The sequence below is a fragment of the Malaya genurostris genome, chromosome 1, assembly GCF_030247185.1.
Source record: "Malaya genurostris strain Urasoe2022 chromosome 1, Malgen_1.1, whole genome shotgun sequence".
NCBI lineage: Eukaryota > Metazoa > Arthropoda > Insecta > Diptera > Culicidae > Malaya > Malaya genurostris.
Window position 1 is genome coordinate 88,488,993 of NC_080570.1, and position 26,848 is coordinate 88,515,840.

General features: G+C 37.7%; 1 protein-coding gene across 4 annotated transcripts in view; it reads left to right on the top strand.

The window, feature by feature from the left end:
* Window positions 1–26,848, top strand: part of LOC131440669 (syntaxin-binding protein 5) — a 444,075-nt gene that overhangs the window by 223,694 nt on the left and 193,533 nt on the right. For all 4 annotated transcript variants that reach the window (XM_058612147.1, XM_058612149.1, XM_058612148.1 and 1 more), the window contains one exon: window positions 12,301–12,417. In XM_058612147.1, coding sequence (XP_058468130.1) covers window positions 12,301–12,417 — 117 coding nt within the window. The remainder of the gene's footprint in view (window positions 1–12,300; window positions 12,418–26,848) is intronic.

The following is a 26,848-nucleotide window of genomic DNA, read 5'->3' on the forward strand; positions in this document are numbered from 1 at the left end:
GACTATTATATAGCGTTATAAGAGCGTTTGAAAGACGAAATTTCAAAAAAACGGCTTCATTTGAAGAAGAAAAAGTACAGGTGTGTAATGTCAGAGACATAACTGGATATCGTGAACACGAATAAAACTGGCACTCTTTCTTTATACTTCCGAATATCAATTAGTTGATCGATTGTGTTAATTGTGCAAGTTTTGCCCTTTTACACTACTAGAATTTTAAACGATACACCCAAACTGCAGTACAGATTAGTTACATCAAACATTCTGACACACAAATATTACAACATAGCCAGTATAGTCTTTATGATAAAATATTGGTGATTTTGGAAAGAACCTCTTATGAAGGCGTGAGTGAAGGGCCAAATTGTATTATTTTCTAAGATATTAAACACTGATTGGATATAAACGATTTTGAACACTGTTGCGAATTTAGAACTGTGAAAATTGCAAAAAAAAAACTGATCATATTATCTTAGATTTGCACTGCACTGCTAATTTTAATTTTTGATTTAGAAAGAAGCAATCTTTATAGTTCTTTAGGTAACATTTAAAGCCATTAGAAAGGCTGATTTGGCATAATGTTTCACATTGTTGTCCATTTCCCGTTGTATGCAAACGACCACCAACAGGATGATGTAATCAACCTTCTTCGAAGGGAAACTGGCTCTGCGACCTGAGCGTTTGAGGTTTTGTACAACGCAAAAGGTCTGATTTCATTGACGACTGCTCCACCTGACGGCTGAATTCCAAATGAGAGCGCGACCTGAGCGTTTGAGGTTTGGTGCCACGCAAAAGGTCTGCTTTCATTGACGACTGCTCCACCTGACGATTGACGTCCAAATGAAAGCACGACCTTAGCGTTTGAGGCTGTATACCACGCAAAAGGTCTGCTTTCACTGACGACTGCTCCGCCTGACGGCTGAAGTCCAAATGAGAGCACGACCTGAGCGTTTGAGGTTTGGTATCACGCAAAAGGTCTGCTTTCATTGACGACTGAAGTCCAAATGAGAGTTGCGACCTGAGCGTTTGAGCGTCTTTTGACCACGGTTCCCCTTATATACGCAGTCAGTTGAAGATATGTGCCTGACTACCTCAAAATCGTCGTCCTTGCGCGAAAAAACCAAGCAAAAGTAAAGAGTTTTCCGCGTTGTTTTTCAAAGTTTGAGAAAACTTAATTTTTGAGTTGTTTGTGGTTATCTCACACTGTTCAAAATATTATCCTCAATTCCTGATCATATATTTGAAGAAATGGTGAAAGAATTATGTTGCTACCGATAATACAAGTCGAGATATTCACGATTAAGTTCTGCCCATTCTTCCATATGGCTAATTTTGAAAAGGCACCCTATAGTAAAGTAAGTCGTATTCACGACAAAAGTTTTGTTTCATCAAGACAATGCATCGTGTCACAAGTCGATGAAAACCATGCTGAAATTGAACGAATTGGGCTTCGAATTGCTCCCTCATCCACCGTATTCTCCAGATTTGACCCCCAGTGACTTTTTCCTGTTCTCTGACCTCAAGAGAATGCTCGCTGGTAAAAAATTTAGAGTTCATTTCTTGGATACTTTTGATTCTGATTTTGAGAAGAGATTCGTGGAATTCCGGGTCACGTACACCCTCAAGTGGCCTCTAATATCTTTAATATCAAATTTAGAACAGTCAACTGTGAAAAGATATTTTATACTGACGGATAAAACATCAACAAGTCCACAGGCTTCGGTATTTTCAATCAAAACATAACCGCTTCGTACAAACTCAGTGATCCGGCTTTAGTGTACGTCGCAGAATTAGCTGCTATTCAGTACACCCTCGAGATCATTGAAACCTAGCCCAAAGACCATTACTTCATTGTCACGGACAGTCTAAGCTCAATAGAAGCTCTCCGGGCAATGAAGCCAGGAAAGTATCCCTCATCTTTCCTGGGGAAAATTCGGGAACACTTGTGAACTTTATCTGAACGGTCTTATTCAATATCGTTAGTTTGGGTCCCTTCGCATTGTTCAATTCCGGGCAATGAAAAGGCAGACTCATTGGCTAAGGTGGGCGCATTACAAGGTGATATCTTTGAAAGACCAATATGCTTCAATGAATTTTTCAGTATCTCGTCAGAAAACTCTCGAAAAAACTTCATGGAGCAATGGCGAACTGGGACGATGGCTACATTCCATTATCCCTAGGGTATCGACGAAACCTTGGTTCAGGGGGATGAACGTGAGTCGTGATTTCATTCGTGTTATGTCGCGGCTCATGTCAAATCACTACAGTTTCAACGCACATCTCCGGCATGTTGGGCTCGCGGAGAGCTGTCTCTGCACCTGTGGCGACGGTTATCAGGACATCTAGCATGTCGTGTGGTCGTGCGTAGAGTATCGCAACGTCAGGTCGGAGCTACTGGAATCCCATAGGGCCCGAGGTAGACCGCCCAAGGTTCCGGTTCGGGATGTGTTGGCGAGTCGGGATAGTTTATATATGCTTCTCATATACCAGTACTTTAAACACATTAATATACAAGTGTAATCCGTAGTATCCTCTCTCTTGTCGAGGCTAAGAATAATCTTCACCTACAGGTTCGAGACTAACATTCGCCCGATTATCCCAATCCCTCGCCTGTCTACCGTCTCTGTCGAAAATAACACGATCTTTTTGCTATCACTAACTTTTTCGTTCCCTCTTCCTCCGTTTCTCCACAATCTCGACGTCAACTAATTAGATCTTTGTCGTTTTTAGTCATTCGTTCCCATACCCCCTATTTTCACTCCGTTTTCCACAAAATTACTTCTCCATGTTTCTTTCAATCTCTTAGACAACATCACCATCATCGTCCATGGAAAACTGTCCATTCGATGACCTACATGCGGGCCTCCCGCCGGGTATCCGTGGCCTGTGGGTGTTTTCCGCGGACCCATTGATACGTAGGATCGTCATCTGGAAGACACTCGTTTATCTGGAAGCTTCATCGTTTCCTCGGATACCGGAGTGCCCGGGTATTTAACAGAGGGTAGTGAATTCGTCAAGTTTATCCTCTATTGTTTGAATCAACGGCTGTTAAGACTGCCAAGAAATCCGATAGGATTAAGGTTGGGGTGTTAGGAGGTTTGAATTTGATGGCGTGGAGGATTCAGCCGAAAAGACGGACCATGTTGAGTATAAGCCGAAGTTGTGGTTGAAGGTTGCGCTGTGAGTTCCGGATCCTACTCGGTTTTCACGAGAGTTCTCGTGTTCCTCGCTGCAGTTCAAGCAGATCTCTTTCTGGTCGCATGTCTTGCTGCCATGACCGAAGTGGCCACATCGGTAACATTGTAATAGAGCGGGATAGTACTGCCTTACTTCGGTGCGGAGTAACCCGATGAAGATTTTCTACGGTAGTTTGTTCCGGCGAATGACAGAATGAGTAGCGGGGGTGTTGGTGAGTGTTCCATTGACAGCTTTAGTAATTCTAGGGGTTTCCGAGGCTTTGGAGAGTCCTCAGTCTTGTGTATACGTGCCTGGACGTTGTTTTTAATCTGTATCTTCGCGCAATACAGATTTTTGGATAAGGAAGAGGTTGGGGAGAAGTGTGTTTGTTTGGTTATTGTGGGTCGTAATAGTTTACCAGACGCGATGTGATCTATTGCATTCCCTGCACTGATTGCGATAGTTCTTACATTGGTCTGACTACACAGCAACTGAAACAACGGTCTTCCATATTCGCTACTTGCAATATTTCAGTGCTCAATCGAAGTCGATGTGCGTGGGAAGTGCTTGTGTAAGTTCTTGGCAAAACAAGTAATTTGAATTGAAATTTCTAAACAAATTGCATTCGAATGTCTCGTTTTTGTGTTTTGGTGTAGAGTAGCCGTTTTTCAACCAACTGTTATAAATGTTACACCATACTTGACGAAAAATATTTGTAGTCGTTGTGAGTACATTTTGAGAAAATTATTGTATTTTGTGAAAAAAAATTGTGAATAAATAATACATAAAATTACAGTTGCCCTGAATATGAAGGTATAACCTACGAAACGTTGGCCTTTAACGAAAAATAAATGTTTTGACGAGAAACCAATTGACCAAAAAGTCATCTCTTTATTTGATCGTAATAGTAGTATGTGTATCTATTCCATCACCTTTTGGCATGTATGAGGGGGAGGCACTGGATGGAGGAGGGAAGAAATTATTGAGGAGTGGGTTCTCTGGGCCTCCCATTTTGGTTTTGGTTTCTCGGATGTAGGTGTGGATTAGTTTACTTACTGTCACTATTTGTATGATTGGTAGCTGAGTCCATCAGCTCTAATTCGATTTATTGCTATTCCACTCGATACGCGTGGTGGCTAGCACGCTCGCACTTTGATGAGTCGGCACTGTAGCTGACCCGCTAAACACTCGTGGTGATTGCTGACACGACGAAAGGCGAAGACCGACACCCGCACGTCCGATCGCCAGGAATGTAGCACGAACAATGAGACACAACTTATGCAAAGGTTATATGAACATAGTTAGAATAAGAGGCAATAGTAAAATTATTCTATCGCAATTATCCACTGCCCGTAGAGAAACGGATCGCAACACGAGAATGAGCGACCGTTCGTTGCTTCAGAGCGAATCCCCACAGCAGCGTGCTAACCCGTGATGCTCAGGCAGGTCATCGAGAGAAATTCGGTCTCGTACTGGTGTATATTCTATGTTAAATGCCGGATTATTGTTACTGACATGATATCCATCTCTCTTTGATGGCACTGATTGAATCGTGTGAAGAGTTGGTAGAGAGCGTCCTGCTTCATTATGCTCCTTCATCTACATTGATCGCAACTGAAATCCTTCACATCACACCTTCAACCAGAGGCAGGACCTGTATTCGAACAACAGTTCCTGTCTATCAACAATGCATCTCATTATAATTTCGGTGCGCGATCAGGTGACACCGGTGTCACGCCAGATGATCGTTCGTTATCGTTATCGCCACCGTCGACCTGCGCGTCCTCTTCCGCTCTGTCCGGTACAGTCGCACATCCATCCAATGTTTGTCGAACAATGTCATCAATAAGTGAATCAACTGTATTACTATATACTACTCTGGTGAGGGTTCGAAACCATCGTGGGAAACACCAATGTGCTCGTGTTCTCTCAGATGGTGGATCACAGTTAAATTTTATTTCCGAATCCATGTGTCAACGCATTGCATTAAAACGAAGTAAGCTAAACGTGCCTGTTAGTGGTATCGACCAAGCTGTTGTAATTGTTCGATACTCAGTATCAGTGCTACTTTTTTCTCGTTTAGGACCAATCTAACATCATCTGGAGTATCTGGTGTTACCGAAGCTAACCGCCAGTCTACCAACGAGAACAATTGATATTAGTGCGTGGAAAATTCCAAGGGGCCATGAAAGTTGGCGCAGAGTTATTCTCCGTGATACTGCAAGCAAAACAAATGTCGTTCGATGCACATCTCACACACCTGCACAAGACAAATCTGGGACACATTCTCGCTGGAAAGGTACCCACCAAATCGCTTATTCAAGTAACAAGTCTCGTTTCTTCTTTCAACAAGTTAGAAACTCAAATGAAAAAGTTTTGGGAAGGGGAGAACCTTGACTATGGCAAAGCGTATACCGGGATGGAACAGCAATGTGAAAAGTTTTTCGAATGGACACACATACACAATTCCGATGGGCGATACGTGGTACGTTTACCCATTCAATAAAAAATACTTCCTGTTCTGGGTGATGCATGATCGACGACTCAACGCGCTTACCAGTGTTGTAACTGGATCAATCACCATTCATTAAAACCTTATGTCTCTTATGGTTAACAGCTGAAGATATGTTCGGTTTCAAGGTTCCACAGCTACCAGTAATTGACAAGGTAACCAAGCGCATTTCTCTTTCAGAGATGTCTTAACTTTTCGATCCGTTAGGTCTCGTGGGACCAGTGATGACAAGTTCGAAAATGTCCGTTTAGAAGTTATGGCAAGAGAATTGGCTATCTTTTCGCGCATCGATTGTTGTTCTCAATTATGTTCGTGTGCGTCGATGGGTTCTAAATTGTTCTTCCGGTGATTATGAGCCCCACTGCAGCACAGACACTTACGACAGGTAAGAGGTGCTGCGTTTACCTCTTATCTAACAACGAAAATACAAAAACGTGTAATCTTCTCATCACAAAATCACGTCTCGCCCCTGCAAGTGACCTCATAATTCTTCGTCTATAATTCTGTGCCGCAGACTGTGGCGAGACTTATTCATTCCGTTATCATCGTCTATGGTCGATCAACAAAACAAAGAATGCAAGTCAACCATCGTAGCTTTTCACGCACACACTGAGGATGATTCGTTGATTGCTTGATACTGAGAACTTGCTCTCTTGCTCGAGGTCAAGGTCGTCTTACTAAGTTGATAACTGGATCAATTCATCATCAAACGATGCATACTGTACCTAAGCAACTTCTTTCGACGATGAAGCAGCGATTTCGGCCTGTTCGAGGCAGAGACCTGGCGCGAAGGGTTGTTCACCACTGCGTGGCGTGTTTCGGTGTCGTCCAAATCCAAACGATCAATATATGGCGCCATTGTCTGTTGCATGAATAACGCCATCAAAGGTATCCAAAAATATGGGGCTGGATTACTGTGGGCCGTTTTTCGTCCGACAATTCGCGGGAAGGGGCAATTCGGTGAAAGTCATCAACATCAACTTGTTGGCGCGTGTCGCGAGATGACAGAGATGCGGAAGCAGTTTATCGAACAACTGGAATTTACTCATTGTGCAAATGAGTGTCTAAAGAACAGCATTCAATTCCATTTCATCCCGCCACGAGCGCCACACTTCGACGAATTATGGAAGGCAGCAGTAAAGGCATTTAAGTATTATTTCTGCGAATCATGGGATGCTCACCATATCATATAGATGTTCTTCGAACCGCCGTTGTTCAAGCAGAGTTTCTCGTCCGTTGACACCTGTTTCTAACAACCCGGATGACCTATCCGTACTCATCCCTGGACACATTTTAATAGGAGAACCCATTCATCACCTTCCTGAACCAGACAACTGGTTGCATTACCGCTCTGCTAAGTGGAGAAAATTTCCGACAGATTTCAAGATTGGTTCAACGATTCTTTTGAAACAGAACAACGCTTCTTCCAAACAATGGACCTTTGAGCGCGTTATTGCTATCTATCCAGCAAAGATGGAGTCGTACGTGTTGTGGATGTACGTACACAAGCTTGCATTAGTCGCAGAACTACAACAGAGTTATGTTCACGTCATGTTGAAGACTCTCTGAACGAAGACCAGAAGAATCATTTCCAATCTGACGAAAAGGACCAACTCCAATCCGATATTGGAATGCTGCGCTTCAACAAGGGCCAGGATATTTCAGATCTTCACAGAACATACTTAATTATGGTTTATTACCAAGAAATCTAATGTAAAACAATTTAAAATGTGTTCACATTTTCTATCACACATGCATTTGATAAGCCGTTACCATTTGCTATCACACATGCATTTGATAGGGGTTACCGTTTTACAATGCAAGAGCAATACAATTCATCTCGGAATACCGTGGATCAGTAGATTAGTTAGAAAGCTTTGTGGTACAGATAAGATACTTTGCGGAAGGCGTTCCGGAAAAAGACCATATGAATAAAGTACTAAAGTACTAATGAATACAATGAGCCCAAATTCATGAAGGAAATAATCTTACTATAAACGGCAAATAAAGTTTTAATGAGGCTGTGACAAGAAAAAAGCACGCCAATAGGATTGAAAAAAAGGGTTTTATAATTTTACCGTTTTATATAATACACCAAAGAATTAGCGAAGCGAAATTTTGTTGATTAAATAATTTCTTGCGTAATTTGTTCTAGAACACTTTTACAAAAATACGATCTCTTGAGTAACGGGTGCATAAATATGAGAGTAATAATGCAGATTGTATAATTGGCGATATATTGTCGGTAAAGAAGTAAAGCATTGCTAATTGTCGGTGTTTCTAAAGTCGATGTATATTGATAAGCATACAACATACTTTATAAGGGCAAAAGTGGAAATGTGGTCCAGTTTAATATACGAAGATTGTTTTTAGACTGATTATATGCACTCTTCGTGGGTGACTTTGGTCTATTGTACGTGATATATGATGATTTAATTGTATATAGGTCCTGAAGATTATTGTCGAAACGTTTAATAAAGCCAAGTATACTATTTGCTTTACTGATCATCATCTATAATTTCGTAAAGTGGTAGTTTTTAAAAAGTTTAAGCAGTCCCTATAAGCTAATTTTAGCTAAATTGGATATGGGGCAGGGGTACCGTCCCTTCCCTCGATCTTGCAAAATCACCATGAAATGTTCGAAATCGAAAATTTTGTTTATGCCCAAATTGTATTTGTGTCGAAATGTTTCAACTTGAACGTGCATTGCAACAACATTGCAGTGTGTCGATAGCACACTATTGAAAATCCTGTCTGATTTAACCCATGTCAGCACCAGCCAACCAAACGCGTTCTGAGTACGAAAACAAAATATCTGCTGCTGGATCGATATAAAAGGTGATCAAGAATACTTTTTTCCTCATTTTCTGAGCATAGCTTATTGGAGGTCATGATATCATGCTTTTGGGATGAAACGAGCGCCGAGCAGTACAATTGTGCCAAAGAAGTCGCAGTCGCCGCCAGACACACCGAAAGCCTACTAGTGGAAGTTGTCATTCGTCATGGGAGCGCTGCTCGGTTAATTTGTCTGGAATTAGAGCCAGATTTCATTGTGTTTTCCAAGTGCACCATTTGATTCTGCCCGAAATTGATTGTTTCGTCTTCTTTGGAATCCAATTGGAAATCACAATGAATTCCTATTCGAATTTCGGATGAGTTCACGAGTGTACACGCCAAGAGCCATCTCAGTTCTGTTTAAATGTAAATCTGTCGGTCGTGACAATTCCAGGAATGCTCACTCCAAACACTTTTTTAACAAATGTGGATTTTTAGCGATGTTAATAAATTCTTTCCTTTCAAAACATTTCTGTATTTGTAATATAATTTGTTTTGGAATAGTAGCTGTTTAATGTCCCTAATCTGTAATTTAGTGTAGGTGCATCGTTTCAAATTCTAGTAGTGAAAAAGGAGAGAGCTTGCAAAATGCATACAATCGATCAACTAACTGATATTCGATTATCTTCGAAGATCAAATGGCTGTCACTGTCGAAAATAATATGGTTGACACTCCAACACTAAAGCATACTTTTACGAACTTCCCGTTCTTCTATTTGAAAAAAATTAGCAAAGAAGTAGCGAAGCGAAATTTTGTTGATTAAACTATTTCTTGCTTAATTTGTTCTAGAACACTTACAAAAATAAGATCTCTTAAGTAACGGATGAAAGTCATGGTGCAGATTGTATGTTTGGCAATATATTGTCGGTAATGAAGTAAAGCATTGCTAATTGTCGGTGTTCCTCAATTCGATGTACATGGATAGGCATACAACATACTTTATAAGTGCAAAATCTAAAAAGTGGTCCAGAGTGACGTTGTATGGATTCCATACTACGCTACAACATTGTAGGATTGGTCTATCGTACGTGATATATGATGATTTAATTGTATATACATAGTCTTCAGGACCTATTGCAGAAACGTTTAATAAAGCCAAGTATACTATTTGCTTTACTGAGTGTTCGTGTAGTGTTCGATGAATGTGAGTTAAGAGTCCAAAATAATGCATAAATCACGCACAGTTCTATATTTTTATACTATTTGACTTCCTAATCATAAATATAATGATTGTGTTTCAATGTTTCTATTGAATGATTTTGAATTGCACTTTTTGTCGTGAATACGACTTACTTTACTATGGGGTGCCTTTTCAAAATTAGCCAAATGGGAGAATGGGCAGAACTCAATCGTGAATATCTCGACTTGTATTAATGGCAGCAACATAATTCTTTCACCATTTCATCAAAAATATGATCAGGAATTTAGGAAAAAATAAATTGCTTGGCTTTTTTGCGCAAGGACGACGATTTAGAGGTAGTTAGGAACATATCCTCATCTGAATGCGTGTAAAAGGGGAACCGTGGTCGAAAATCGATCATTTCTTCTTGTGTGTTGGATGGAAGCAGACGTCGTGAGAATGATATACCATTTGCTTTCCCGTCGTCGAGGGAGCGATATCATCAACCAACAGCGACGGAGAGTGCTCCTTCTGCGTGGTTAAAACCTTAAACGCTCAGATAGCAACTCTCATTCGCATTCTGAAACTGGATTCTGGAACTATATCCCGGAACTGATTTCAGTTTCGAAATGGTAGTTCTAGAATTGCAACTGAACTCTGAGTCTGCTCTTAATTCTAAATATAGTTCTTGAACTCAGGTCCAGTTCCTTATTCCAGAATTCTTCTATTTAGAATCATAATAATACTCCTAAAGAATGATGCGACGTCTTACTGTACTCTATGCAACCCATTTTGGTAGACGTGGCGAGAAATCGTCTTCAAGTTTCAGAGCTTAGTTCCGGAATATGGGTTTAGAATTCAGAGCCTGCGTGCTGAACTGGATTCTGGAGAAAGATCCGGAACTGATTTCAGTTTCGAAATTGTAGTCCATTAAAATCCAACTGAATTCTGAGTTTGTTCTAAGTTTTGAATCTAATTCATGAGCTCAGGTCCAGTTCCTAATTCCAGAATTCTTCAAATCGGCTCTTTTGTCCTGAATACGACTTACTTTACTATGGGGCGCCTTTTCAAAATTTACCCTGTACAAGAATGGGCAGAACTTTACCACGAATATCTTTTGATGTACTTAACCCAACAACATATTTTTTTACAAGCTATCGGAAATATGAACAGGAATTCGTGATTAAATTTTCAACAGCGTGAGAAAACCCTAAACATAATTGAAAAACAAAATTTTCTAAAACCTTTGGAAATAATGAGGAAAATTCATCACACTCACTTGTCTTTTACGCATCCGGACGACGGTTTTGAGGTAGTCAGGCACATATCAGAAACTACTGAACAAATAGAAAATGTAATCTTTGAATAAAAACTGTTCATTTCTCTTATTGCTACAGACGGAACTGGAGGTCAGGAGGAGCAGTCGGCAATGAAAGTAGACCTTTTGTGTAGGCTAAAGCCTCAAACGCTCAGGTCACAAAGTCAGTTTTTAGGATAATTTGATTAGCTTTGTGCAATTTTCGCAGTGTAAAATTCGCAACAGTGCTTAATTAATATCTTAGAGAATTACACAATGCCAAATAGAATTTCTGAATGCCAGAAATTTATCTCGAACGGCATTTTGATAACTTTCTTCTCTGAAATATTTAAATCCGAAACGAAATAATTGACATCAAAATTCTGTATGTTTCTATTCAGAACAATAATTGTATACCCAAAGAATTATGCAAAATTTTCTTCACTATACTGTATACGCCCATTTTTCAACCACTTGTAGTTTGTAGTAGAACTTTCTGCTGATATTCTATATAAAATGCTTAGCACCGACTTGAAAGCCTATTAATGAAAGGTTCCTTTCAGAACCACCATTATGTTATCATGAAGAACTGTACTGGTTATTTCGTAATATTTAATTGTGTGTCAGAATGTTTAATGTAACTAATCTGTACTTTAGTTTAGAACTATCGTTTCAAATTCTAGTGAAATAGTGAAAAAGAGGAAAGCTTGCACAATTCACACAATTGATCAACTAATTGATATTCGAATGTTTAAGAAAGAGTGTCAGTTTTATTCGTATTCACGACAATCAGTTATGTATCTGACATTACACACCCGTACTTTTTGTCTTTCTCATATTGGGTAGCGGTACTCCCATTCATATCAGCTCCAGTAGTCTCATCTGATACAGAAAATCCATTAGAATAAGATCTACTGCATCTGTTCGATAGATTGGCTTTATAATATTATTTCACCATTGGATGGAATAAAAAAAATTATATATATATATATATATATATATATATATATATATATATATATATATATATATATATATATATATATATATATATATATATATATATATATATATATATATATATATATATATATATATATATATATATATATATATATATATATATATATATATATATACACATATATTCATATATATATATATATATATATACACATATATACATATATATATATATATATATATATATATATATATATATATATATATATATATATATATATATATATATATATATATATATATATATATATATATATATATATATATATATATATATATATATATATATATATATATGGAAACTTTCGAAAAGTTAAAAAGATTTTTTTTTGCAGATAAATTGGACGAATTTATTTCAAGATCACGGTCGTCTTCTCTGTCTAGCCTGGATAATGCAAGTTTTGAGGCAGTTACATGTTTAGCATTTGCGGATAGTTATATAAGAAAAAGTGGTAAGTATATCAATCTTTTTATTATTTATTTGTTTACTTATCCTGGCTCTAGCCTTTCGGTGGCAGTTTCATTCGATTAGTTTGAAGGGATTTAAAATCAAACTATGTTTGTTTCACGAGTATTTTTTCATGTCTTGTCTAAGGATACAATGAAATAAAAACCTGTTTTACTCCACCATCCATGCCTTTCTCATATGTATATAGTTACGTGTTGGACTAATCACCATCGTCAGCAGTTCATCTACGCGGCAACAGCCACGCGGATGTACTGATGGAGCATGGTCAGCAGTTTAGTTAACAAAACCGACTGACCATGCGGACAGCGAGCCAGTTCCTAATTGTGAATCAAAGAGTGTAGTTATCGTTAATGTAAATCAAGTTATCCTCAATGTGAACGAAGTTATGTTTAACGTGAAAAAAGTTTTCTTTTTTTGAAAAGGTGATCACGGCCTTACATATGTGTTTGACGCAGCCGTGCAGTGATTAGAAGACCAGTTTATCGAAAAACAGTGCAAAGACTCCAGCCTACCAACTGAGCCGAAGTACACCCGCGAAAAGCATTCGCCAGCACTAGGCGCGCAACGAAGTCGAAGTTCCGCCGCGATGAATAGGATTCTACGTTACGTCGTCGAAAGATAAAACGAGTTCTAAGAGAACGTGTAATCTTTACCAGAACCAAATTTAATGCCTAAGCTTCCCAGAAGATCCAAAAGTGCATTAGAAGCTACTAGGAATTTCCTTAAACCCACAACACGAGAGAATTCGGACACTAATGAATCCGACGCTAGCTCTGAGGAATCAGGTGAATTTTCACACATTCCCTTAAAATTCAAATACCTTTACTGTCGAGCATATCGCTCGAAGAAAAGAACAATATGGATGAACAAATAGCAAACGCGCTGGCTCAAATTACTGGTCAGCTCACAAAACTTAATGAAAAACAAGCCGACCACGATCGGCAACTCTACGCTTTGCAAAATCAGCAAACACTTAACGAGTCCCTATCCTTTTTAATGATGAAAGACAAATTCACAGCAGAAGTCTTATGGATTCCTTGTCTAGGATACTAGATCCGATTAAAACTATTCCCGCCTTTGATGGAAACAAAAAACAATTAAATGCATGGATTAACACAGTTGAAAAAACTCTTGCTAGATTTAAACCTTTAGTGACTGATGATATGTTTTCAATATACTAGCAGGCAAGTTGAATAATATACGAGCAGGCAAGTTGAATGCGACATCAACAGTTTCGAAGAAGCGAAAGAAATTCTTATCAATACACTACGAAATAAATTTGAACTTTCAACATACAAAGCGCAGCTATGGAAAACAAAGCAGAGCGCAGGCATGTCCGTCCATAAATATTACCAAACAACTAAACTAATTGTACAAAACATAAAAAAGGCGGGTGGGTAATACCAGAGACATAACTGGATGTCGTGAATACGAAAACAACTGACATGTTCCTCAACAGTTCCGAATATTAATTAGTTGATCAATTGTATGAATTATGCAAGTATTCCCCTTTTCCACATTTTGCGTAAAAAACATAGAAGGCTTCACTTGATCTCGATTACTGTGAATTTCACACAGCGAAAAGTGCACAAATCTAACCAAACTGTTCTAGATTTGGACTAAACTGAGGATTTTTACCTTCTATTTGCGAGCAAGAAATAGTAATAGTTCTTTAGAAAACTTTTAGAGCCATTAGAAGGGCTGATTTTGTGTGATGCTCTCCACCGTTGTTTTTTCACCAATGCAATGACTGGCAGCTGTGACGTAATCGCTCTTGCCGAAAGCGAAACTAGCTTTGCAAACGACACAAAATACATCTGCTCGCAGTGGCGATAGAATCCAAACTTTTCTTTTTACGTGATTTCATAGCTTTTTCACTAATGGGCGGTCCTAACTTGTAGCTTTTTCACTAATGGGTGGTCCTAACGGCTATAAAAAAGCCGCATACAGAATTTTAATGTCGATTATTTCATTTCGGATTTGAATTTTATTTGAACTGTTCGGAACATTTTCTCGAACGATTTCTTGTACAGCAGCAGATATTTTGTTCTCTTCCTTAGAACGCGTTCTGATTGGCTAGTGTTGACATGGGTCAAATGATACAGGTTTTTCAATAGTGTTCTATTGAAATACTTCAATGCTTTTGCTATACACGTTTAAGTTGAAAAATTTCGGTTCTATTGGTAGTTAGATTATATAAATCCTTTCACAGATCACTGAACTATGAGCTTTAAAAATACGAGAAAGGCAAACGCGCCTTATGAATTATCTTCTTTGATACTCGTTCATATCAAACAATTCAGAAAAGTTTAATTTTGTATTATTGTCACATAACTGAATATTTTATCATAAAATTGTGATCATATTTCCGATGGCATGTAGTAAAAATTATGTTGATTCGTTAGATACAACAAGAGATATTCACGATCAAAAACTTATCACTCTCTCAGAGGGTAAATTTTGAAAAGGCACCCCATAGTAAAGTAAGTCGTATTCACGACAAAACTCTTGCAAAACAGGATAAAACGTAACATCAATAATCACGAAGTCTCAGACTTAGAAGAAGACTCCAGCCACGAGGAACACAGTGAAAACGAATTAAATTTTCACCAAGCCCAATCTTTTTCGCCTCGAACAGTCATCGGGCGCGGTTCGCTTTTTCGAGCGCTCCGCAAGTAATTTATATTTATTTATTTTTTTGACGCGTAGTCTACGTCGCGCGCGGGCCTTTTTTTATATAGCCTTTCGGACAAATTTTATCTAGAATAATGAAGTGCGGTGTAAAATCGTGTATTAATATTGACGATCGCTTCCTTTGGAAATGCGAATTCTGTGAAAAATCGTACCATTCAGCCTGCATCGGCGTGCAGCGGCATCAAGAAAACTTTATTCTGGCATTTATGGTACCAGTGTGTGCCGACTGTCAACATTTAATAAGGACAGGAGCTGAAACTCTAAAACTACTTCATCTACAGGAGCAACTTCTAAAGCATACAAAAAATCAAACGGAAACGTATCACCGGACCACTGCAGACATGAAAACACATTACCTGGAAATATTCGACAGTGTCGAGCGCTTGCTCATCGACGTGAAGCAGTCATTGTCCAGTATCAGCAGAAACGACCACAACATTTGCGGTAAAGTAGGTCAGCGCATGCAGTCATTCGAGGCCTCGCTACACAGTGCCATAAAAAACGTTAGCGATTTTAGTAAAGTAAATGACCAGCATATCAAGGAAATGAGCGAACGGCTTCTTCGCCTCGAAGAAAAATTCTTACGACCTACCAAATCTGAAGTCCCTGCAATAATACCTAACACTATTCTGGAAGAATTGAGAGTTGAAGTCAAAGCAATATCGACTTCAATCTCCAGTATAGGAACCAAAGACCAAAATACCAAACCTAAGTCTCTAGCTGAAGAACTCAAAGAGAAGGAAATTCAAACATGCGACAGTGGCTGGCGCTTCATTGGTGGTAAAAAAATCTGGAAACGAGACTGGAGTGAGTATGACAAGAAACAGCGCACTCGACGGCTGCAGGAAAAACAAGCAGAAAAGGCAAACTTCAGACGAAAACATCGGAAGCGGAAACAACAAAATAATACAAATTACAGTATACGCAGTAAAAACAACAACTACACCAACAACAGCAAACACGACAACAACAACAACAGCAACAACAACAACAGCAACAACAACAGCAGCAGCAACAACAACAACAACAACAACGACAATAATGTGCACTACAACAGCAACTTGAACACTAATAGTAACAATACCTGCCACAACAATAACTATAATATGTCATTACAATATACCTTACCCTTGGACAAAGACTTACTAGCAGCTGCACGGGTTCAATTCTCCGGGAATCCAGGTGCAGATATTGCCTCAAAATTCATAAATTTTCAAAAAGGTGAAACAATCAACCCTTACAAAGAAACAAGAAGTATTCAAAACAACACTACTCCGGTCTTAGGAAGTAATGACATCAAAGCTGCACCACCCACATCTCCAATATCACAGAATATAAATACGTCTGCAATATCACAGGACATGAATACAGACAGCCAATTCGAAATTGATCCAATGCGTCCTCCCATTGTACGTCTTACTTCACAATCTGCAAATGGCGACGAACGCTTCTTGAAAGCAAGACTTCGTGACCCGAAAATAATGCACGTCGTCCGTCTGTATTTGTCATACATGAAAAATCAACAACCTACAGTATGCATCGAGGGTATGACACCAACTAGTATAAAAATGCTATTAGCATCAGAAGGTAATTTTGGCCTGCATCAAGTAAACTCCGTAAAAAATCAACAAAATGCATATTTAGACCTTCTTTTCACAAATTGCACAGAAGACTTTTGTGTGAACGCATCAAACCTGCCATTATGGAAAAATGAAGCGTTTCACACTGCAATTGAATATTCATTATTTACACACAATGCATCCCTTCCCTACGACTTGGAATATGAGGAAGTGCCGGAATACAATAAAATTGACTTTGAAGAAGTCAAGTGTAGACTAAGTATAATAGATTGGCGGAACATACTGAGTACAGAAGGAAATGTCGACGTCGAAGTAAACAAATTCTATCACATTATAAACAAAATATTAGCCGAAACTTTGCCCATGAAAAGAAGAAGAAAAAATCATAACAGCAAATTACCTGTATGGTTCAATTCACAATTAAAACATTTGAAAAATAGGAAACAAAAAGCACACAAAACTTACAAACAAGAAAAAAGTGACGCTCATCTTCAAAATTACTTAAATCTATGCAATCAGCTCAAAATAGCCATTAACACAGCACACGAAGAATACAACCGCAAAATTGAAAACGAAATAAAGACTTGCCCTAAGAACTTTTTTAACTACACACAAACTAAACTAAAAAGCAACAATTTTCCATCTCAAATGCACCTCGACGAACATGTAGGGACAAATAGTACAGAAATCTGCAATCACTTTGCAAATTTTTTCCAAGAAGTATATACATCTTATTCAGAAACTGACCGTGACCGTGAATACTTCTCTTTCATACCAGCATTTTCCAACTCCATCTCTGTAAACTATCTATCAGAACATGACATTTCGACAGCACTGAAAAACTTAGACGCCTCAAAAGGGCCTGGACCTGACAGTATACCACCAATATTTTTAAAAAATCTTGCTGAAGAACTTACACTACCACTACAACTACTTTTTAACTTATCACTTAATAAATGTACTTTTCCTAAAGCATGGAAATCTTCCTTTCTTGTACCAATATTTAAATCTGGTGCAAAATCTAACATTCGGAACTACCGTGGAATAGCCATTATCTCATGCATTCCAAAATTATTTGAAAAAATTGTAAACGAAAAACTTTTTCATCAACTTAAAAATGTAATAACAAACAAACAACATGGCTTTTTTAAAGGCCGCTCAACTACAACAAATCTCTTAGAATTTATGACATTCACTCTGAATGCAATGGACGCCGGAAACTATGTAGAAACTCTTTACACTGACTTTAGCAAAGCCTTCGACCGTATTGACATACCTTTACTTCTACACAAACTACAAAAATATGGCATAGAACATACTCTTCTTGAATGGCTCAAATCATACTTAACGAATCGTGTACAGGTAGTCCGCTTCCAAAACATTCTGTCTGAACCAATTAATGTAACTTCTGGCGTACCTCAGGGTTCTCACTTAGGGCCTCTCCTTTTCATTTTACATATAAACGACATTTCCTTCATACTCAAAAATCTGAAAGTGCTTATATATGCAGACGACATGAAACTCTTCATGGAAATTAAAAATATCAACGACGCTGTAATATTCCAGAACGAAATCAATCTATTCCACATTTGGTGCTGCAAAAGTCTACTCCAACTCAATGTAAAAAAATGTAACTCAATAACTTTCAGTAGGAAAAATGAAACTATACCTATAAACATACATCTAGGAAATCAACTTGTAGAAAAATGTAAAATTGTAAGAGATTTAGGCGTAATCTTAGACTCCAAGCTCACTTTTGTTGAACACTACAATACCATAATCAATAAGGCTAATAGCATGCTGGGCTTTATTAAACGCTTCAGTCATAACTTTCAGGACCCATATACAATTAAATTATTATACACTACATATGTCAGACCTATTTTGGAATATTGCAGTCTAGTATGGAATCCATACAATATTATTCACGAAGAACGCATCGAATCTATTCAAAAACAATTTCTTTTATATGCACTTCGTAAATTAAACTGGACAACATTCCCTCTACCATCATATGAAGCACGCTGCATGCTCATCAATATACAAACACTTAAAGAACGCCGCGACTTTGCAATGCTTTATTTTATCAGCGACATTATTTCTCAACGCATTCAATCAGCTCCATTATTATCGCAATTAAATTTTTATATACCTAGCCGTCAACTACGTTCCAGGAAATTATTTTTAGAAAAACAAGCTAGAACAAATTATGCAAAATACAGTCCAGTCAATCGAATAATGCGCCATTACAATCAATACAGCGAACATCTTGACCTTACTATGTCAAAAAATCAAATCAAATCTCAGCTATGTCGTAGAAATAATGCGTAGTATGTAAGTGAACATTGTAAACAATTTATATGTAGTCTACATTTGCTTGACGAAAATAATAAATAATAAATAATAAATAAATAATAAATCGGAGAAAAGTCTAACTAAAACTATTTACCTTACTTCAGTATAAGTATCCCCCAGGTTACTTTCCTTACTTCAGGGGCAAATAGAAACCTTATCTCCCCTAATATACTAAACAATGTAACAACCACAAAGAAAACAATTATTAAGAACATATCTGGCAACAAAGAAATAAATACGAAGGGCAAACGGGATATATTCAATGGGCTCATACTACCACTAACATTCTATGAACTAAAATTTCACTCAATTTTTTGCCAAACACAGGGCCAGAATTGATTGTAAAAAAATCGTCAAAATACCAGAAAAAAAACTCTTAAATTTCAAAAATACTATCCAGGGAATCCAAAACTATATTCTTGCACAGTAACTTTGTAAACAAATTCAAATGATGATTGGTTCGTCCCAGCATTCCAGAAGCTATGCAAAAACACCTACATAAACCTGGCCTCTACAATTCAGCAAATTTAAAATCAACAGTAAATATAATATCCACAACCAAAACATTACTCAATCTTCTGAAGTTAGAACTGCACGTTAATCATTTCGAGGCATTTGAACCTCTACCAATCACTGACAACAATACATCTCCCCAAGATAAAATCACCAAACTCTTAAAGCTAGACCATTTATCACCTCTAGAGAAGTCAAATCTAATCGACCTCATTTATAAAAATCAACAAGTCCTATTGAAAGAGGGAGAAAAATTTGCCGATGACAGCGATAAAACACAAAACCATAACAACTGACAATATACCAGTATATACAAAAAATTACCGCTATCCTCACAATTTCAAGAAAGACGTAGAGGAACAGATCAAAGACCTTTAAGATAACGGTATTATAACCCACTCAGTTTGCCCATACTCGGCTCTTATTTGGGTTGTACCAAAGAAAAATGAGGCATCGTGAAAACGTAAAGTTCGTGTTGTAGTCAACTATTGAAAATTAAACGAAAAGATCATAAACGACAAAAACCCGATTTCTCAAATGGAAGATATACTCGACAATCTCGGTAAATCTGCGTATTTCATCACTCTTGATCTCAAATCCGGGTTCCATCAAATAGAAATGTATTCGGAACATAAAGAAAAGACTGCGTTTTCTACCCACGAAAGGCATTTTGAATTCACACGAATGCCTTTTGAATTTAAAAATGCACCCACTACTTTTCAGGGGGCAATGAATAATATCCTCGGAGATTACATAGGCAGTAACTGCTATGTATATCTAGACGATATTGTCATTATTGGAAGAAACCTAAATAAACACCTTAAAAATATCACACTCAACTTGAAGAGACTTTCAAAATTCAACCTAAAAGTTCAGTTAGACAAGTGCGAATTCATGAAAAAAGAAACGGAACTCCATATCGTAACAGAAGATGGGGTCAAACCAAACCCCGAAAAGATAAGCAAAATACTGAAGTGGCCCATAACAAAAAATGACAAGGCCTTGCCGGATACTACCGAAGATTCATTAAAGACATTTAAAAAATCACTAGAAATATGACAAAATATTTGAAGAAAGAAACCGTGTTGAACACTACTGACCCCGAATATATAAACCCATGTAACACTCTAAAAAAAGTCATAGCGACAGACCAAGTACTCGCCTACCCACAATTCGACAAACCATTTGTTCTAACAACAGATGCGTCGCATTATGCGTTAGGAGCAGTACTCTCACAAATACAAAATGGGCTCGAAAAACCTATTGCATTTGGATCAAGGACTCTCACAGATACAGAATCAAGAGACGCCACGAATGAAAACTTTAACTCTATCTTGCAAAGTTCCAGAGTGGAAAGATCAATACTTTCGGAGCAGTGAATTTTTCAATCACGACCGGCACGCGTGTAGCGTACCGCAGCGCAATTCGCTCGGATACGGCTTAAAAGGCTATCCGCATGATGGCGATCCGACCGATCCGATCTCTCCGGCGACTTGACTTTTTTTCTGCTTCGGCTATGGCTGAGCTGCACATGCATTTGAAAATTGCTCGAAAACAAACTTCATATTTTCAAAATGCGAAAAAAAATTGAAGAGTGACGAAAGTTTAATAATTGGAGATTTTGCAGTTTAATAATTTGCCTTCGTTATTCAAAACGCCATAACTGACTTTCATTGGAACAACGACCAAGCGACCATATTCCCCATTGTTTTGTATTATAGAATGAACAGATTTTGCTGTAGTTTTTTTTATTCAATAATATAATTTTTAAGGCACCCTGCTTAAGCTCTAAGATTCCAAGAGCTTTTTCTAATTTTATTAACGACTAACTTAAAACTAGGATAGAATAATTGGATAATGTTGTATTGAGGTCGCAGTGGTCGACTTTGCAGATTCAGCCTTCAGCTGGCGATCGGCACCAGATGACATTTTTCACAATACTATCCACATATAAGCTAGTGTATCCATTTTCTGACGGCGCTCCTCAGCAATTCAAAAATGTAAAACACTTTGCGAATATGTTTCATCACGGGGATTGTTTTTATTCTTTTTCACAGTGGAATTTTCACGCGACAGCTCATGGAAAAGGGCCATGCGACGGTGCTGGAGGAACTATCAAAAGAATGGCACGTCGCGCAAGTTTACAAATAATCAATGATTGTCAAATTTCGACCACGAATGAATTGTATGAGCGGACTAGGAAAGCATCTTCTCTACCCAATATTTCAGTCATATACAAATGTTATTTAAAAGCAGAGAAATTTCTTAAAAGTCGTTTCGAAAAATGTAAAACTATTTCTTGAACACAATCGTTTCACTATGTTGAGCCGCACGGAGACAAGGAATTAAAAATAAAAGTTTGAAGTATTTAGTTTTTGTAAACCAGGAAAATCAAATCATAGAAAAATTGCAACTGTGCAAACACTTTATGTCACCATTATTTTATTACTAAAACTAACACTGCTAGAAATTAACTGACAAAGTTAATATTCGATCTGTGGCGCGACATATGTCGATAAGTTTAGCCCGTATCCGAGCGATTTTGTTGTGGTACGCTACGCGCGTGCGGGTCGTAATTGAAAAATTCACTGCTTCGAAAGTATTGATCTTTCCACTCTGAAACTTTGCCAAGATTGAGTAAACCCCTAAGGTTTCATTTTTCAACAAAAAATAAGGCTCAAGTTTGAATTTTTTTTATTTGTTTATTAATTTTTAACATTTTTCATTGTGTTAACATTAAAGGTTGTTTTATGGAATCGCTTATTTGAAAGCTAAGGAAAAGACGCACATTTCATATCTTGGATTAATTTTTGTATCTTTATTAGATTTTACAGTATAGGCTGTTGAAAAAAGGCTCTTTTTCGAAAACGCGAAATTTCAAAAAATCATATTTCGAAAATTTCACGTACCATATTGAAATAAAAAATACGTGTTGAATACTTCCGAGTTCTTTACCAAAAAAAATAGTTAGATGAAAAAAAATGGTTGAGTAGCTGATTTTACGTGGAATGCCCCATATACAACTTACGTCAGGCCAATTTTAGAATACTGCATAGTATGGAACCCATGTACCTAGTCGCCATCTCAGAAGTCGTCAATTATTCTTGGAAAAAAATAAAGAATTTATAACGAAAATTGCCAAAAAATCGATCTTACTATTTCCAGGAAACAAATAAAAGAAAAATTTAAACCAAACCGTAGAAATAATGTATAGCATATAAGAAACCATTGTACCTCTTTTGTCTGTAGTCTACATTTGTTTGACGAATAAATAAATAAATATGTGTGTATGTATGTGCGTATGTAACTGAAAGGTTGATTTCCTGACATATGGTTAAAATTTACTGTCATGAATCTTGTTTGAGATTGAAGCTCGACTAGTCTTTCGAAGTTACCAAGGGATTCAGTACCTCACATCTTATTAGCAGTTATGATGAAAGCTCCCAAAAGCGATCTTTCAATGGAAGAACTCCCATCAGAACTTCAAGACTCATTGTATGTGTCGAATGCATGCAGCTAAGGCGATTCGCAAACAACGATACTGAATTCGTTCAAGTTTAATAATATGAGAGATTACAGCGGAACGAAAGCGAACGCATAAATATTTCATCATTTCGTTTTCAGATATGTTTTCCCCACGTGCATTTGGAATATACCAGGGTCATTTCGCCGAAAGCCGTTTCGCCGAAAGTCATTTCGCCGAAAGGGTCATTTCGCCGAGTGGGCTACTTCACCGAATGTCATTTTGCCGAAAGTCATTTCGTTCGTTCGGACCTAACTAAAGCAAAGAAACCTAGCTTTAGTAGACCGGGCAAACGAGTCGGTTACATGTTTGTATGCAAGAGGCCGCCACTTCCGACGGCGGGTTGGCGGCCAACTCAGCCGGCGTCGCCTTAGCTGCTTTATTTCATCTCGGCTTCAGTTATATGCACGCATAATAACACACATAACATATTAATAACGCCATATCAGTTATATGCACGCATAATAACACAAAAAATATGTATTTAAACTACCTTTACGGTGATACACCCCTTTCGGGAAAATGACCCTTTCGGTGAAACGACTTTCGGCGAAACGACTTTCGGCGAAATGACTTATTCGGCGAAACGACTTTCGGCGAAATAGCATTCGGCGAAATGACTTGCTCCCATTTGGCATCAAACCACACCCCTTGGTATTTGAAAGTCAAAAGCGATGATTCTTTCCATACTTATGGAGCTGGACCTGTGCGAGATCATGCTTTCTTGAAAAGACGACCAGCTCTGCTTTCTCCGCAGAGAATTAGATACCCAGACGATCAGCTCAAACGGATAAGTTATCTAAGGTATCTTGTAGTTCCGGGAATATTTAAGCCCTTACTAGTATTCGGAATCGGATTTGGATGATCGTCCATGAGATCATCCATTACATTAACTGATTTTTTTGTAAATTAATAATATCAAAATTAAAACTTATGTATAGTAAAATTTCAATTATAAGAGAAATATTTAAATAAAATAAAATTAAATCTCGAGTCGATGTTGAACAGTCGTTCGCACCGCACGTGTATAGTTCTTGGATTCTAGAAATTTTTTCTGTTATTATTTTTACGTTTCGTCTTTGACTCATCAGTGCAGAGCAGTTCAAATTGAACTGCTTAGTGCTAAACTCGGCAGTTCAATTTGAACCGCTAAGCAGACGTAAAGTTTCTGCTATTTACAGAACACTTTTTGTTTTGCAACGGAGTGCAATGTCTTCTCTGACGTTTCTGGCTACCTAGAGTTTCATTGATTCAAGGCTCTTCTCTAAGGCTACTTGAATCACTAACAGTCTTTTTAAAGACTAACAATTAGTCAGCTTTTATCGAGGCTATATTTTAATATAATCGGTCTTTTTCAAGACTAAGAAATTAATCAGCCTTTTCAAGGCTAGCTATTCTTCGAACTATTCTTCGAACTAATCAGTCTTTATTAAGACTACCACAAAATCAGTCTTTATCAAGACTTTTCTAAATTAGGACTCTAATCGAAGACTAATTTAGCTTAGTTAATTTAATTTCAAATTTCATTCATTTCAAAAATGCCTGCTTCCAACCGGAAAGGCAACAAGCCTAAGGCTAAAAATAATTCAATACGGAATATATCACAATCCGTTAATCAAATTTTTTCTAATAACAATTCTTCCGTTGATTCTATGTCGTCTAACAATACTTACGAGATTCTTCCAGAATCTGATTGTAGCGACATAGAAGAAAATTCTTCTAAAATTCCCAAAATGGACGCTTGTCGTTCTGAGAACAAACAACGATCTATGCCACCAGTGACGGTGATGATTTCCTACTTTAAAGCATTCCATTCTAAGCTTTCTACTGTTCTCCCGGAAGTAAAAGTCTCATTTCAAATCGGACGAAGAGGAGAATGTCGAGTCTTGGTTGATGAATTGGAAGATTAAGAACGTCTTATCCGATACTTGTCCGAGAAACTTCATAAATCTTATTCATATGATATAAAATCAGACAGAACCTTCAATGCTGTCTTGAAAAGCTTATCAAATGATAAGTACTGATGAAATTAAAAACGAACTAAAAGAATTGCTTGGTTTTGCCCCTTCCCAAGTAATACTTATGAAAAAAGGCTTCGGCCATGGAACCAAAAATTGTCATATGGACATACGGTGTTTGGATTGTGGTAAATCGCATTCGAAAGACGTTTGTCCAATTAATGGGAATCGAAAATTGAAACCATTCATGGAATTTATTTCATCGCTGGAGCATATTTTTCATTCCAATGCACCGGCGAACAATTCAATTTCTTTGAAGGCGATTTGCAAAAACTCACAACATATCGACCAACTTTTTTGTGTAATGAACAATAGAACGACCACGAAATGAGTGAACCAAACGAACAAAAGCTACCGCCGACATGAAAGAATACAATTGTTGTTGACTTCAGGTATTGCAAAACTCGACCTTCGACACGAGAATTTGAAGGTTTGCTTAAGGAGCAAATGCATCTTGACATTCAACGTTTACTCCAATGCAATGAGACAATTAATGTTTTAGTTTTATAAAGAGTTGGATGCAATTCTATTCACAAAAGACACTAACAATGTGCACTATGTGGAAAACGAGAACAGTATATATGGATGATACTGTTATAGAAGTGCGTGTGCATGCTCTTCCCTCTAGCGTCACCGATTCATATATCCGCAAAACTATGTCGACGTAGAGATTCTCTCTATCGAAAAAGAAAAGTGGAAGAATTTATTTCCCGGTATTCTAAATGGCGTACGCTTATTACGCATACACTTGAAGAAGGCTATACCTTCTTATGTGACTTTCGGCAGACCCTGTCAGCTTGGAGCGAAATCAATCTTCAGTTCAGCAAAGCCATCGCACGGTGTCATATTCAACATATCATGTCAATTGTATGGGTGTGCAGTGCTGCTATTTTGGCGCGCACGAATTTGACATTTCTCTTCCCTACTTCTATATACGAGATTCGATGCGAACTCGCCTGAGGGCGCCATGCTCGCAAAAAATGTTGTTGCCAATGATTTGTTCGGGAAATGTGAGAGCTGGATATCTTGTTAATATGATGTCTTTGCTTTCGGTCAAGATACAAGAATTCCGTGCAAATCATTTGTTACCTATGACAATCAGATGGCCACATGTCAATATTGCCAAAAAGCTGTTCACTACGGTAAGCCATGTGATAAACTGGACAAGGAGACAACTACACCAAAGGACAACGGTGCTTCCTTCACACCAAGCAACCTCAGTACACCTGTGACAGTCACCAAAAACAATGAAGCATCCCCTTCAACGAATCCATCATCGTCCCCTATAGAACAAAGTACACCAGCTGCAGTTAACAACTTACAACAATTAGGAAACTTAAAAACATGAAGCAAATGATGTCTTAGGAAACTGGAAATCAGACATTTTTGCTATTAAACCTTTTTGCCAAACACTGTCGAATGCTTTTTCTATGTCTAGAATAGCAACTCCAGTGGATAACCCAGAACATTTATTTGCTTTTATCATGTTCATTACTCTTACAAGTTGATATGTAGTTGAATGTTCATGACAAAATCCAAACTGCTCTGGTAAAAAAATTGAATTCTCATTTATATGAGACATCATTATCAACAAGATATTTTTTTCAAAAAGTTTACTGATAGAAAAAAGTAAATTAATTGTACGATAACTTGATGTTCCTGTTGGGTTTTTATCAGGTTTAAGGATGGGAATTACGTTAGTGTTTTTCCATCTCTTAGGGAAGTAAGCTA